The sequence below is a fragment of the Mastigoproctus giganteus genome, chromosome 2 (genome assembly GCF_048544385.1).
Source record: "Mastigoproctus giganteus isolate SK-2022 chromosome 2, ASM4854438v1, whole genome shotgun sequence".
Classification (NCBI taxonomy): domain Eukaryota; kingdom Metazoa; phylum Arthropoda; class Arachnida; order Uropygi; family Thelyphonidae; genus Mastigoproctus; species Mastigoproctus giganteus.
The window spans coordinates 33,610,399-33,625,571 of NC_143576.1; the positions used below are offsets into that span (position 1 = coordinate 33,610,399).

At 36.2% G+C, this 15,173-nt stretch overlaps 1 protein-coding gene across 10 annotated transcripts in view; it reads left to right on the top strand.

The window, feature by feature from the left end:
• The window catches only part of LOC150089257 (semaphorin-2A-like), a 1,190,084-nt gene that overhangs the window by 1,107,312 nt on the left and 67,599 nt on the right, over positions 1 to 15,173 (top strand). For all 10 annotated transcript variants that reach the window (XM_090388614.1, XM_090388640.1, XM_090388608.1 and 7 more), the window contains 2 exons: positions 2,315 to 2,423; positions 12,300 to 12,360. In XM_090388614.1, coding sequence (XP_090244740.1) covers positions 2,315 to 2,423; positions 12,300 to 12,360 — 170 coding nt within the window. The remainder of the gene's footprint in view (positions 1 to 2,314; positions 2,424 to 12,299; positions 12,361 to 15,173) is intronic.

The following is a 15,173-nucleotide window of genomic DNA, read 5'->3' on the forward strand; positions in this document are numbered from 1 at the left end:
TAAACAGTGAGCAGTATATGGCCAAAAGAAAAATTTTAATATAAATAATAATAGAAATTTGTTAAAGGACACATATAGTGGCTAAAAATAAAAGGCATGTTATATCCAGCAGACTGATATATCATTTTATGTCCCCTTATGTATGTCATCCAAGCAATGGTTAGGATGCCATCCATATTTAATTTACTCAATCCATTTAGAGGCTTTAAACACTCCATGCAGCTCTCCTTGCAGATGCCTAGTTCACAGACACCTGCAGTTTGCAGAACCGAAGTCTTTTATGGTAAGAGTGCCCTTTTTTGTCCTTGACTAATCTTGTTCTTCTATGCATCTGCCCCAACACATCCACATCCTTCTGCAAATGAAGCTTTCACATCTGTGTGCAGTACTCATGATGCAGCCTAACCATTGCCTTATGGGACAATCACCTCCTTGTCCCTTGCTGGCAAAATACCTGTACATAATTGGCAGAACACCATGATCTGTCCTAGCAGCCTGCCTACACTGCTCAGAAAGTGTCGTGTCAGACTGTACAGTTACTCCCAGGTCTTTTTCTTTCTTCACTACCTTGAGTGTGGTACTACCCATTTGATATGTTATGCTGGAATTACTGTTTCCTATGCATTTTCTAATGTTAAACTTTAGTTGCCACTTTTCTACCATCTGCCTTATTTTTTTAGATCTCATTTCAGTAGTATGTCTTGATTCCTGTTATTAACCACCATGCCAACCTTGTTATCATCTGCAAACTTTGACATTTAACTTGATATGCATTTATGAATATTGTTAATAAATATTAAAACAATAAAGAGCCCAGCACTAAATCCTTAGGGACTCCACTGATAACATTAGTCCAAGAAGAGCAGTGCTCACCGATAACCAACTTGTCTTCTTCTACCGAGTGGTAGAAGACAGGTTGGTCAGCTCTTTATTCATAGTAGTAACTTGCCTCTAATGTCACATTGCTCCAATTTGTATAGTAGTCATTCATGTGGAACAGTATCAGAAGCCTTACTGAAATATAAGTATATGATGTCAAAATTATTTTTTGCATCCAGCTCCCTTCTTCCCATATCATAGTAGTCAGTCAGACTGGTCAAACAAGATTGTTCCTTAATGAATTGGTTCTGTGATTACCATTTAACTACATTTTTGTGTAATTTAACTGCATTTTTCCTGCATGACTTATAGGTCTATAATTACTCACTTCTCACTTTGATTTTATGTATACGAGAAACTTTTGCACATTTCCAATCCATAAAGACCTCACCTCAATCCAAAGAAGCTCTCATAATTATGACTAGAGGTTTATTGACTTCTTTTGCTGCTCTTTTAATAATATAATTGGATAGCATCCATCAACCTCAGGTGCCTTGTTTACTTTTAGCCTCATCGGTTTCTCTTCCACTTTCCTCTCAGTTATAGCACTTATTAGTGCCCAATTATAAGTTGCTACACTTCTGGCATGCTCATCCCTGAACATTTCTTCATGTGTGAATGTATATTCAAAATATTTATTTAGTTTGTCAGCACCAGAACAGGATCATCAATAGTTATGTCATCATATCTAGTGAACCAGTTTTGGTCCCCCTGATGAAGTGTGCTGTGATATTCTATCTTCCTGTATGAAAATGTTTTCCACTTTTCTTGGTCTTTCATGTTAAATACCCTCATTACACTATATTTACTAAAAAGCTTAAGAATCAATTCTGATATATACACTGTATAAATAATATATACATTATGTCAGTATATAATTATAAGTATATTGTTTTTATAACTTACTGTTGTATTTTTTTTTTTTCACCTAATTTTAGCTTTTAAATTAGTCTTTCCTTATATTTTTATTTCTCTTCTTCACTTCCCTTAGGTTGGCATCCTGTGCAATGAACACCTCAATCTGCTATCCTTCTATATACTTTAAATTCTAACTTATAGATAGGCACACTTTTTTTTCTAAAATGGTATATATCACTTCAGCTAAATTCTAATTTTAGTTATATCTAACCAAAGATTTTATTTTTGAAAAATACTTCCCATTTTTATCACTACAATATTAAAACATTATTTTTATTAAATTGAATAAGTAACATATTAGAGTATAATTGTTTGATATATTTCTAATACATCTTGTAAAATATATGATTTGCACATACTTTTATGTATATATTGTCTTAAATATTTTTAAGATTTTTCTTTTCATGAAAGTGTGCATACATCTGTTTCCAAATACATCTTTTTTTTTTTTTTTTTATTACTTGATTTGAAATGAGCTTTATTTATAGATAGTAACTGCTATGCTTCTCTTTAACAGAGAGATACAGGTGGAAAGAACATACTAAACAAGAACTGGGCATCCTTTTTGAAAGCACGTCTCAACTGCTCTATTCCTGGAGAGTTTCCCTTTTACTTCAATGAAATCCGTAAGTACATATTCCATCATAATTACTGTGTGACTGCTGGCAACAATGTAACTGAGAAGCATTGGCTTAAAGAAAGTCATCTTCACTTAGTTCCCTAGACTGAGCAAGCCATCCATATTCATTTGTTGCATTTAGAGTTCCTCTAGAGAGACATCAGCAGTGCATTGCTGGTATTTTACCTATTTATTTTTTTTAAAGCAAAATAGATAAGAGCATGTAGTAGGATTTAGGATAGTAACCCTTGTAAGCTCTCTGATTCCGACAGGAGAGGTGCAACATGTCAGAGGTTGTCCTCATAACGTTGACTGTTGTTCTTCATGCCTTTTGAAACTAAAGCATTTCTCTACAGCAGCAGTGCTCAATCTTTTCTGTAGGAGAACTGCAGTGGGGATTTTCTGAGGATCTGCAGGCTGAACAAGGAAAGGGTGGGTTTAATGCTATAATATTTTGCTCCATAAGAGTTAGTGAAGGTGTATAGTGTCTTCCTTGAAAAATAATTTAACTTAATTGCAGCATTTAAGCTTAATAAAATAATAAAAAATTTTAAAAATTTGTAACCAATCATAAATATTAATTAAAGAAAAAAATTAACTTTTACTATTCAAATTTCAAGAAATGTTCTCTAAGTACTTTCACTGTGTCATTTGTATATATCAAAATGTTGGCATGCTAATATGTGAACAGCCTTAAAGCTGATTTAGGTGATTTGAAGTTATAGTTTATATTTTGATTCCAGGATATCAAATTGACTAGAGGTATAAATCAAGCTGTCAGTAATTTTTTAAAATTCTTTAGTGGGTTGGGTAAAACCTTATTAAGAACTGTACCTAGCCCATGGGCTGCACTTTAAACACCTCTGCCTTTCTAGAATTCTGAAAAATAATGATTAAAAAAAAAAAAAAAATCTTACCCTAAAGTTTACAGCACTATTTGCTTAAATTTTAGCACAAATGAAAATGAGAAAAATACTGAAACCCTGAAAAATAGTATTACAATTTTAGAATTTAATTTCATGTGAATAATATTTGGAGAAAACATTTTTGGACATAGATTCTACATCTACCTCCCTCCCCACAATCACAATGCTCAACTCGCAAATTTTAATCTCTTCTAGCCCACCATAATTCATTAGAACTGAGTTATATTCTTAGTGATGAAAGCAAGCTTATATAGCATCAGCCAAAAAAAAAAAAAAAAAACTTTTCCTGTTTCACCATCCCATTCACTCCAAAAGTTTGTCTAGTTCAGCCTTGAATTTAAGTAAGCTGTCAATTTCCACAACGACAGGTGGAAGTTCGTTCCAGCAATCAACCACCTGCTGGCTAAAGGCCAGATCTATTCTACATCTGTCTTTCCTCAGTTTGAATTTATGCCCTCTCAAGTGCAGAATCTGAGCAAGAAGAAGAATCCTATCACTGTTGAGTTTGCTCAAATCATTCAGGGCCTTATACACCTCAATCAGATCACCTCGCAACTGCCTTGTCCCCAGACTGCAATTTGCAGAACTTAAGCCTTTCTTGGTAACAGCAACCCTTTATTCCACTCACTAATCTCATTGCCCTTCTATGTACTCATTCTAGCAGCTCTACATCTTTCATAAAATAAGGCCTCCAGACCTGTATGCAGTACTCAAGGTGTGGCCTGACCATTGCCTTATACAAGGGGATAATCACCTCCTTATCCCTACTAGCAAAATTCCTATATATCATTGACAAGACACCATGAGCTACTCTTGCACCCTTTTTGCACAGTTCAGAAAATTTCATATCTGACTGCACAATTACCCCCAGGTCTTTTTCATTCTCCACTACCCTGTGTAGTACCATACAGTTGGTATGTTACTCTGGGGTTACTGCTACCTTAGAGCATTTGTCAATATTAAACTTCAGTTTCCACCTCTCAGCCCATATCTCTTCAACTTTTCCAGATCCTGCTGTAGTAGCTACTATCTTTACTGTCATTAACAACCCTACCAACCTTCGTATTGTCTGCAATCTTGACAGTAAGCCTGATATACCTTTATCAATATCATTGATAAATACAGAAAATAGCAATGGGCCCAACACAGACCCTTTGGGGACACCACTAATAACACAAGTGCACGAAGAGAAGTGTCCGTTGATTACCACTCTCTGTCTTCTTACACTCAACCTTCCCTTTATCCATAGCAGCAACTTGGCCTTAATGCCATACTGCTCTAACTTGTACAGTAGTCTTCCGTGTGCAACAGTATCAAAAGCTTTCCTAAAATCCAAGTATATGGTCCTTGAGGTTGTCGTAGACATTCTATCAGATATACCAGACAAGTTGTGGTTGCTACCTGACAGTCTAAAATGCTGATGGAACTGATAAGCAGGTGACACTAAAGTCAAGTGGACCCAATTTCAGCAAAGTCCAGACAGTATGTGACAGCCAAATCTTCTGCTTGCACCTTCACAATGGTGGGACTGTTAGTAATCCTGATTATAACCCCCATGTGCAAGCACACTGTGGGTGACTACTCAGGTGTGAACCAATGTAAGCAGGGGTTGAGGTGTGGTGCTGACACCACACGAAGGAATGCCACCACTCTGTGTTATCAGGCAACACTGGGTGGTAGATGACTCTCATCGACCGGTGCAATACCACCACTTTGTTTAATGGAGGCTTGAAGTGGTGGAACCCATGTTTAGTCTCCAGAGCTAAGTTCTGGTCAACCCTTCCCCATCTCTTCCATCATGCAGTATGATTGTCTTTTGATATCATGATGAACAACATGGCGAGATCCAAACTTCTTTACATTTCAGGGGTACAGCTCTAAAACGGTGTTCACAGGCCGGCCGCTAGTTAGTACACCGGACCAAACCTATTGGTAACACTCTAAGAAGCTTCAGAATTAGCTAGATCTTGCTACCTCTACTCTGTCAGATAGTGATAGAGGGAGTCAGAGTAGTGTGTATGCGGGATGGGGAGTGAGGCATTGTCGAGGACACTTTATGTCAAGGATCTGGGTATATTCTTACCATGTTATGAATCAACAGGGCTTACCTTTATTTTTTGATATAGGAAGCTTCTTTTCCAACTCTCCTTGTCCAACTCGCTAATAATTCATGAGGAAGGCAATATCAATTTTGCAAGACATTGTCATAAAGTTAGATTTTGGGGGTCTAAACCCCATGAATTATTAGCGAGTTGGACAAGGAGAGTTGGAAAAGAAGCTTCCTATATCAAAAAATAAAAGTAAGCCCTGTTGATTCATAATATAATAGAATATAGGAAATATCAAGCACTTAAAAGCTCTCTAGTATCAATTCTTACCATGTGTATGCCATATCCAAAAATTTCATTACTTCATACAGCAAATCCCCCTCCCCACACTTTTTCTTACAATTGAATACACCATGAATTGTCAAACTAATAGAGCAAACTTATCTGTGAAAAGATCTAAACCTCCCAAACACGCATTGTCTCAGTTCCAATCTCAATGATGTCCATTTCCACTTAGTCTGCCAAATCCCATGTACTTTTTCTGACAGAATCTCAGTTATTGGTTGATTCAACCAGTGCTCATCTCAGTTGCCCAAATTATTTGCTATATGATTCCTTTTGCCTTGTGCATATGTCCATTCCGATATTCCCTGTCAGAGACTTGGAAACTTGGCATCTCCTCTTTTTGATCTTCTCTGGCTTAAAATTTCTCTACCTCATAATGGATGGACTCTATTAGTAACATTAGTCCAGGAAGAGCAGAGTCCATAGTTTCTTCTCACCCTCCATAGTTAAGAAATTAAAAACAAGTGAAAATGTGAGTGAAGACCTAATTACAGAAACTGTGTCAAACACTGCTTTTGTTCCTGATGGTATCCACATCCAACAGCAAGGGATGACTGACATAAATGACTGGCCAAGTTGCTGGACTGTTAATCAAAAATATCACTTCTGTGTGAAGTATAATTGGCTAAATTATCAAAATAAGAGACTTGGCTGTGCATTATGTAAACAAATTTGAACTCTTGGAGTGGAAAAGAAGATGGGCATGAAGATTTCTAAGGAATGGGCAAATAATGAAGTTACCTATTTTGGCGAAAGCAGACAGTAAAAGCTATTGTCTTTAAGAAAGAAAATTTTTGATCACAAGGAAACAGCGGGACATAAAGCTGCTATAAAACTGCTTGTGGAAGCTGAGAAAGGGCCCCATGAAAATCTGTTTAAAGAGTTTATCGCACAAAAAATTAATAACAGCAAAAATTTTTCGCACCCGCATATAAGGTGGCCAAAGAAAATCAGTCTTTTCATAATTTTGAATCAGAGATTGACCTACAGGAATTAAATGGAATTGACAATGGTCATATTCTTCATTCAACAAACGCTTGCATTAACATCTTGAACCACATTAGTGATGAAATGAGAAAAAATTTGGTTAATAAAATTGTTACGTCGAACAGTAAAATTTCATTGATAATTGGTGAATCGACCACAGTGAGTAGCAAATCCGCTTTGATTGTTTAAGTTCGAACTTGTATGTTTGACTGTGGAATGAGATCTCCCGTAAATTTGTTTCTGGACTTGATTGAACTCGAAAGTGTTACTGCAAAAGGGATATTTGATTCTCTGCTCGATTGTCTTCAGTCATACAGTATGACGGAAAACTATTTAAAAACTCACTTAGTTTGTGTCACATGTGATGGTGCAGCTGTTATGATGGGTAGTAAAAGTGGTGTTACGAAACTAATAAAACAAAAATTCCCTTCTTTAATAGTGTGGAATTGTGCCGATTAGAACTATCAGTTGGTGATACTGTGAAATCCGTTGCAGATATCGATAGATTTAAAGCATTTATTGATAAACTTTATGTCATGTATAACGCATCGCCAAAAAATGCCAGAGAATTGAAGGTGTGCGCAAACTCGCTGGATATTGAACTATTAAAAATTGGCAGAATTTTAAGCATACGACGGGTGGCATCGAGCTTCCGGTCTATTTCGGCTGTTTGGAATAATTATGAGGCATTAGTTAATCATTTTCAAGAAGCAAAGAATGACTCGATGCGGGACCAAAAAGAAAGATGTACATATGAAGGATTGCAGAAGAAAATTACAACTACAAACTTTATATTAGACTTAGGTTTAATGTGTGATGCTCTTAAAGAATTATCAGACTTGAGTTTGGACTTGCAGGAGCGCGATATAGATTTGTACAGGGCGAATAAAAAAAATAGAAATTGTTGTACAACTTTTTCTTGAAAGATAAACAGTTCTGGGACAGTATTACAGAAATGCCGCCAAAGCTGCCGAAAATCTACGATTTCAAGGAGTTTCACTTCGTGGGACAGACTACAGAAATTATTCTCCAATTGATCCAGAGGCTTTGTACAGGACTTTGAAACAATCAGTAGAAAGCAAGCTGCTTGATGTAAAAGTGCTGATTTCACAGCGTCAGCCTGAGTACTTGATAGGAAACATTGGCCTGAAGAATCAAGTGATATTTGGTGAGAATGAAATTAGAAAATTATCAATTAGGTTTCAGTTAAATGAAAGAGATACAATTCGTGGGTTTTGGGAATACCTAATTGAAAAGACAATTTCGGAAGAATTGAAGAATTTAATGAACGCTCTGAGTAGGATACCAGTTTCATCAAGTGAATGTGAACGAGGATTTTCACAAATGAATCTGATCGTCAGCCCAACCAGAGCTTCGATGACAAAAACCATGGCGCCTCCGTAGCCAGGTGGGCAGGAGCATCAGTGCATTGCACACGCTTCTTGATTGGACCAGGGTTCGAGCCCGTAACCACCAAATACGGAGGATGCTGAAAGGCCAGGGAATGACCACCGCATATCCCCGGAGCAATATGGCCTTAGTTGCTAATGCTCCTAAAAACCAAATAACAACAACATGACAAAAACTGTTTCTTCACTACTGTTTCTTAAAATTGTAGGCCCGCTGCTGACACGCTTCGATCCAGCAAAATACGTTGATTTGTGGCTGCTTCGGAAACGTCATCTTGCAACAGACACAAACAGTAAGAAAAGAAGTCGAATGAGAATGTAATAAAAATTTGGAATATTTTATAAAACTTCATTATGAAATTATTTTTACTTATTTTTTTACGTAGTACTTATTTTTACATTTTACTTATTATATTTTATTTATTAAATAAGGCTCACCTTTGACTTATTTTATACTTGTATAATAAATTTATGCTTAATAAACTGTGTGTTAATATAATTAATTTTTTCTTATTCCAAAAACATTACTACTGAAGTAACAATATCAGGAAATAAGTTTTTAGTTTACTTTTCATATCCTCTTAATTTTCAATTTTTCCTGATAGCAAAGAATGAGTACCGGCACCTATTTTTTTACAAAAAAAGCACTGTTTGTACTTAATATCACCTTATGTCTTCAGCATCACTAACATTTAGAAAGAGTCTGTGGGAATAGTTATGTCTATTGCTATTAAAAACATTACTTGTTTTCACCTTACTTGGCATCAGCTTGCAGTATTATTTGTTTTTTCCTTAAAAGTTAGCCTTGATGATCCACAAATGATACTAATGTTTTTAAAACATGCACTGCAATTTTCATTAGCAACATAACTGACTTACAGGGCATTCACTAGTATGGAAGGTAAGTTATGCTCCTGGAAAATCTGTGTGCAAACTTTGTAGTCTTTATTTGTGTAATTTTAATTTTCTGTGACTATTTCAACACTCTTGGCTATTATGTTATCTAAGGGCAAAAGTTACCTGTTTCTATCCTAAACCTATTAATATCACCTACATCTTGCATAACTGCTAAACAGTAACCTGCGATTACATGACCAAAAATTTTTTTACCCAGATTTGTCGGAAAATTGAATATGCCTACATCAGTGCTCTGTCTATGCTGCACCACAAAAGATAGGCATGTGTAATATATGCACAGGTAGTTCCTGACTTTACGAGTTAATTCTTTCCTAGCACACGCTCATAAAGTGGAAATTTATTTTCCATAGATGCAATGTTAAAAACAGGATTTATGTTCTCAACGATGAAATTTGACCGTGTAGTGTTAAATAAAAGTCAACAAAAGAATAGTTTATGCTTAAACAATTATTTATTTATCCAAAGAAATGAAAACATAGCCTTTAAAATCAAGAAAACTATAATATTAAAGAAATTATTTATGTTATACAAATGTTAAAGAATGTTTATTCTTCATCACCATCAACTAAATGCACACTCATTGATGGTTCTTCGCTGATTGTTGGCATGGTACTCGTTGATTTGTTGGAAGCATAAGGAGTAGTCTTCTTCAGAAATGCTTCAAGAGTCATTTGTTTCCAAGCATGCATAAGCATTTTTTTTTTAAATCTGTAGCAACTTTTATAGTTTGCTCAAAATTTAAACCTTATGACACCAAAATTGAGAGTTTGGAGTCACAAGTATTCTAACTTATTCTAGTGTTGAAAAGCTTCATCAAGCCCCTTGAGAGTGAAGGAACGAACAGGGGTTTCAGCTGTTAAATCTTCTTCCTCAGCTTCTTCACATTTTGCTATTTCAAGGAGATCTTCAATTGTGAGCTCTCCATTGTGTGTGTTTGAAGCAGATCAGTGATGTCAGTTGTAGAAACCTCAGCTGCAATTGGTTAGAAATATTAACGACTGCTTCTGTTTTATTTTGTACGATCTTTGCTGGTTCTTGAAATCCTTCAAAATTATCAGTAAACTGATGACAGAGTTTATTCCAAACACCCTTTATGTTCTTCTCTGTAATTTTATCCCAGGCTCCTTTTTTTTTTTTTTGATTGCATCTAAAAGATGGATCAAAGGGTGACACAAGTAATTACAAACCTGTTACTTTGACTTCTGTTCCAGGAAAAATAATGGAGTCACTAGTTAAAAAAGCATTGCAGGATCATTTAGACAAGATTGCAGCAATAATTCAGACACAGGATACCAAATATATGATATCAAAAAATAATTTTGATATCATATATTTGGATTTCAGGAAAGCTTTTGATACTGTTGCACATGGAAAACTACTATACAAATTGGAGCAGTATGGCATTAAGGACAAGTTGCTACAGTGGATAAAAGGATGGTTGAGTGGGAGAAGACAGAGTGGTGGTCAATGAGTACTGCTCTACGTAGACTAATGTTATTAGTGATGCCCCTCAGGGTTCGGTGTTGGGTCCATTGTTGTTTTATATATTTATCAATGATATTGATGAAGATATATCAAGCTTAATGTCAAAGTTTGCAGATGATACAAAGTTGGCAGGGTTGTTTATAACAGTAATGACAGTATGGTGCTGCAACAGGATCTGGAAAAGTTGGGCAGATGGACTGAGAAGTGGCAACTGAAGTTTAACATTGACAAATGCAAAGTACTGCATTTGGGTAGCAGTAACCTTGGAGAAATGTACCAACTATGTAGTGTTACAATCAGGGTAGTAGAGAATGAAAGAGACCTTGGGGTAATTGTGCAGTCAGATATGAAGTTTTCTGATCAGTGCAGACAGGCTGCCAGAGTTGGTTATGGGGTCTTGTCAATGATATCCAGGAATTTTGCGAGCAGGGATAAGGAGGTGATTATCCCCTTGTATAAGGTAGTGGTCAGGCCACACCTTGAGTACTGCATACAGGTCTGGAAGCCTCATTTTAGGAAGGCTGTAGTGTTGCTAGAACGAGTAGAGAAAGCAACAGCGTCTCCGTAGCCAGGTGGGCAGGAACAGCAGTGCATAGCACACGCTTCTTGATTAGACCGGGGTTCGAGCCCATAACCACCATATACGGAGGATGCGGAAAGGTCAGGGAATGACCACCGCATATCCGCAGAGCAATATGGCCTTAGTTGCTAATGCTCATAAAAAACCAAACAACAAACAACAGAGAAGGCAACAAGACTGGTGAAGGGAACAAAGGGGGTGCTCTTATGAAGAAAGGCTTAAGTGCTGCAAATTGCAGCTTCTGGAGACTAGGCACCTGCGAGGAGATCTGATTAAGTGTATAAAGCCTTGAATGGATTGAGCAGGCTTAATGCTGATGGGATTCTTCCTCTTGCTCAGATTACAAACCTGAGGGGGCATAGATTCAAACTGAGGAAATACAGGTGTAGAATAGATGTATGGAAGTTTGCCTTTAGCCAGCGAGTAGTTGATTGCTGGAACAAACTTCCATCTGTTGTTGTGGAAGTTGATAGCTTAAATAAATTCAAGGCAGAACAAGACAAACATTTGGAATGAATGGATCAGTGAAATGGGGAGGTTTTTTTTTTTATCTAATGCTGTATAATCTTGCTTTCTTGCATTATGTGCCTCTACTAATGCTAGTGTGGAATTCTTTCCAAAATTCTTTAAGAGTTGGACCTACCTCCTTATTTCTGCCTGAGCAAATAAATGCATGCACAGTAGTAATGTACTGTATAGCTATGCTCTTGGTTTGAAATGCCGTATTTATGAATGTTTAGCATTTATTTATTGCCTTGGGTTTAAGAAATCTTGCTGTACTGTCTATAGAACAGCAACGGAGTGATGAAATAAACTTCAACAATGCCATTGATGATTTTGCTAACAGAAAAGCAAGAAAAATAACATTTTAGAATGTTGGAATTAAAGTTTTACTTCAAAAATAAACAGTGTTTTAATTTATTTCCCTATACTTCATTTTGACTGTTTGTAGTATTTTTGGTGTGTATTGAGAGGAGTGGCAAACTCAGAGACCACCCCAGGCGGCAAAAGCTTTAGCTACAGTACTGTGAAAGACTACTGTAATACAAGAGATCCACCTTTTTGGTCAGTGAAACAAAAACAAAATGTTATTCAGTTTTTTGTTTATTATTGTTTTATTATTGTTGCATTAGAACAGAATATAACTATAGTTGAATATTTAATTAAATTTTTTTTTTTATATAGAAAGTGTCTATAAACATCCTGATGATGAACGAAAATTTTATGCTGTTTTCACTACTTCTATGTGAGTACTGAAGAAAATCAGATTATTTAAGTCAAAGTATGAGCTTGATCATTAGTTAGCATTAAAGATTATGCATTATATGATGGTAAGTCAAAAAGTAAAGACAATTTTTGTATGACACTAACACTTCAAGTCGGAAAACACACATATCTATTATATTGTTAAACAAGTCTACATGTGTGTTGTCATTTGTCTGCACTCATTCTCTTTTATAGAGTGTAGGTCTAATCATGTCAGCTCCACTTTCCAATTGCACCATTAGTGAAAAACATGCTGTGATGAGATTTTTGCCATCAGATAGGGTCAAATGCAGATTCAGAGAATGTTTGAATGGGTGGAAAAGTTTAGAAGTGGCAGAACAAGTATGAAGATGCAGTTAACAAAGACCCATTCGGGCCATCTAACAAATTCAGAAGTGGTAAACAATGATCAAGTTAATGCAAGTAGATTACAGTTTCTGCTACTGCTGGAAGAATAATCATTTCTGGATATGTGTATTCAGTCATACACAATACCTTTTGAATACAGTCAGTCATTGTATAACACGTGTTCACACTACACGAATTCGATCACACACGATTTATAAATAGGGGAACGATATCTTATATAACACGAACCGAATTCGCTTATGCACGATTCGCCTTTGTGTTTACAAGAAATGGCAGTCGAACGCAGAATCACCCCAACTGAACGCAACACGATAGGAATGAAGAGAAGATTCTGAAGAGTATTTATGTTTTTTATATCAGTGAAGGGGAAACACATTTCACCATAATAACTTAAAAACCAACACAATTCCAGCAATCGGTATAATCGCAAATGCAATTAGATCGAGTTTATAACAGATTCCACTAGCAGAAACGCAACTGGAAATTGTTTTTATTGTTTTATGGTAGTAACCCCTAGAAATGTGAGGTGTTAATAGTGTATCTCTGCCTTTACGGTGTTGTTTATTCAGTTGCTACACGCGTGCGTGTAGCAACTGAATAAACTTTGTTTATGTGTATCAAGCATGCCTCCTCGTTTTGTAATTGTGCTTTATTCCCTAAAAATGAGTAAAATACTTAAAGGGTGTGAAAAGGAAGCATCCTGGTGAAGACACTACAGATTCAGAGAGAAAAAGAAAAGCAATATCGATAAACAGAGGTGGACTGGATCAAAAATTCTTACCCGGGAAAATTTATAGTGGCCTCATACTATGGTTTATGGCCAAAATCACACGGGCCTCCGGCCCACCGGGGTTTCCCTGGTAAGGCTTATGGCCAGTCCACCTCTGTCAATAGAGAAAAAATATGAAATTGTGAAACGCTTTGAGCGAAATGAAAGACCATGTGATATTGCACATGCTACAGGCCTAAATGAGGCAACGCCAAGAATTACAAAGAATGCAGAGAAAATAAAAACAACTTTCATAGCAGGAACAACTCAAAGTGTAATTAAAATCCATTATATTAAGACACAAAGAATTGGAAGAGATGGAACAGCTGTCATCTGTTTGGATAGAAAATCAAACAAAAAACAAGTTTGCTTATGATAGAAGCAAAAGCATTAGCAATATTTTATTATGTAATAGTCGTAATAAAATACTTACGTATTTTATTATGATTATTTATTGTGTTTGGTAATGTTTTGGTTACAAATGTGTGTTCAATCTTGGGTGGTCGGCACCTAACCCTATTTTTCCCATAGGGCCTGTTGTTTATATTGCACGATTTTGCATTGCACGAGGGTTTCTAGGAACACAACTATTGTGCTATACGAGGACTGACTGTATTACAAAATGGGTCCTCGGATTTCTCACAATGAGAGTATAAATGAAAGTTACATAAAAAAGTAGGCGCCTCCGTAGCCAGGTGGGAAGCAGCAGCAGTGCTTAGCACACGCTTCTTGATTAGACCAGGGTTTGAGCCCGTCACCACCAAATATGGAGGATGTGGAAAGGTCAGGGAATGACCACCGCATATCCCGGAACAGTATGGCCTTAGTTGCTAATGCTCCTAAAAACCAAACAACAAACAAACAAACAAACAATACATAAAAAAGTGATACACGGTTTTTGCAGTGGTATTACAATGAAGGAGGGGCATTCCAGTATGAAGTGTTATGGGAGACAAAACATGGGCTACAAGCCTGAAAACAGGCAGCAAAGCATGAAGTGGAAACACTTCACCCCAACAACCAAAAAATTCAAAAGGGTACCTTTTTCCAGCAAAATCATGTTGATGTTATTTGAATGAGCTTATTCTGGAAAATAGAGAGAACCTTAAACCAGCCATTCACAGTAAATGCAATAGCTGTGATGTCAAAAAAGCATTCTGCTGCAAGATTGACAATGGTCAAACTCATTCAGCCCCTGAAACTGTTGAAATGATTTAAAAACTGCATTTTGAATTTCTCCCTTGCGCATTATGCAATCTGAACCTTGCCTTTATGACTATCACCATTTTGGCCCCTGAAAAAAGTGTCATGTGGATGTTAATTTTCAAATGATAAAATCAAGTGACTTTGTGAACTCGATATGTTTTATTAGGCTACATTAAGAAGCTTGTGGACCGACATGAGAAGTGTTTGGAAAAGCAAGGAATCTTCATTGAAAAGTAATGCTAAAATTTTTGTACATTTTCCTTTTCTTTATTGCCTTTTATTTTTGAAGTTTAAAATTGAATTGCCTTTACTTTTTGGTTTACTCTCATTAAGTCAGATTTTCATGGCACAAATTCTAAAAGCCATTTGCATTTATCAAAAGAAATAAATGTAATTTTTATTCTTTCAGAGGAAGTGTTATCTTCTCTTGTATACATGATGATCATTTT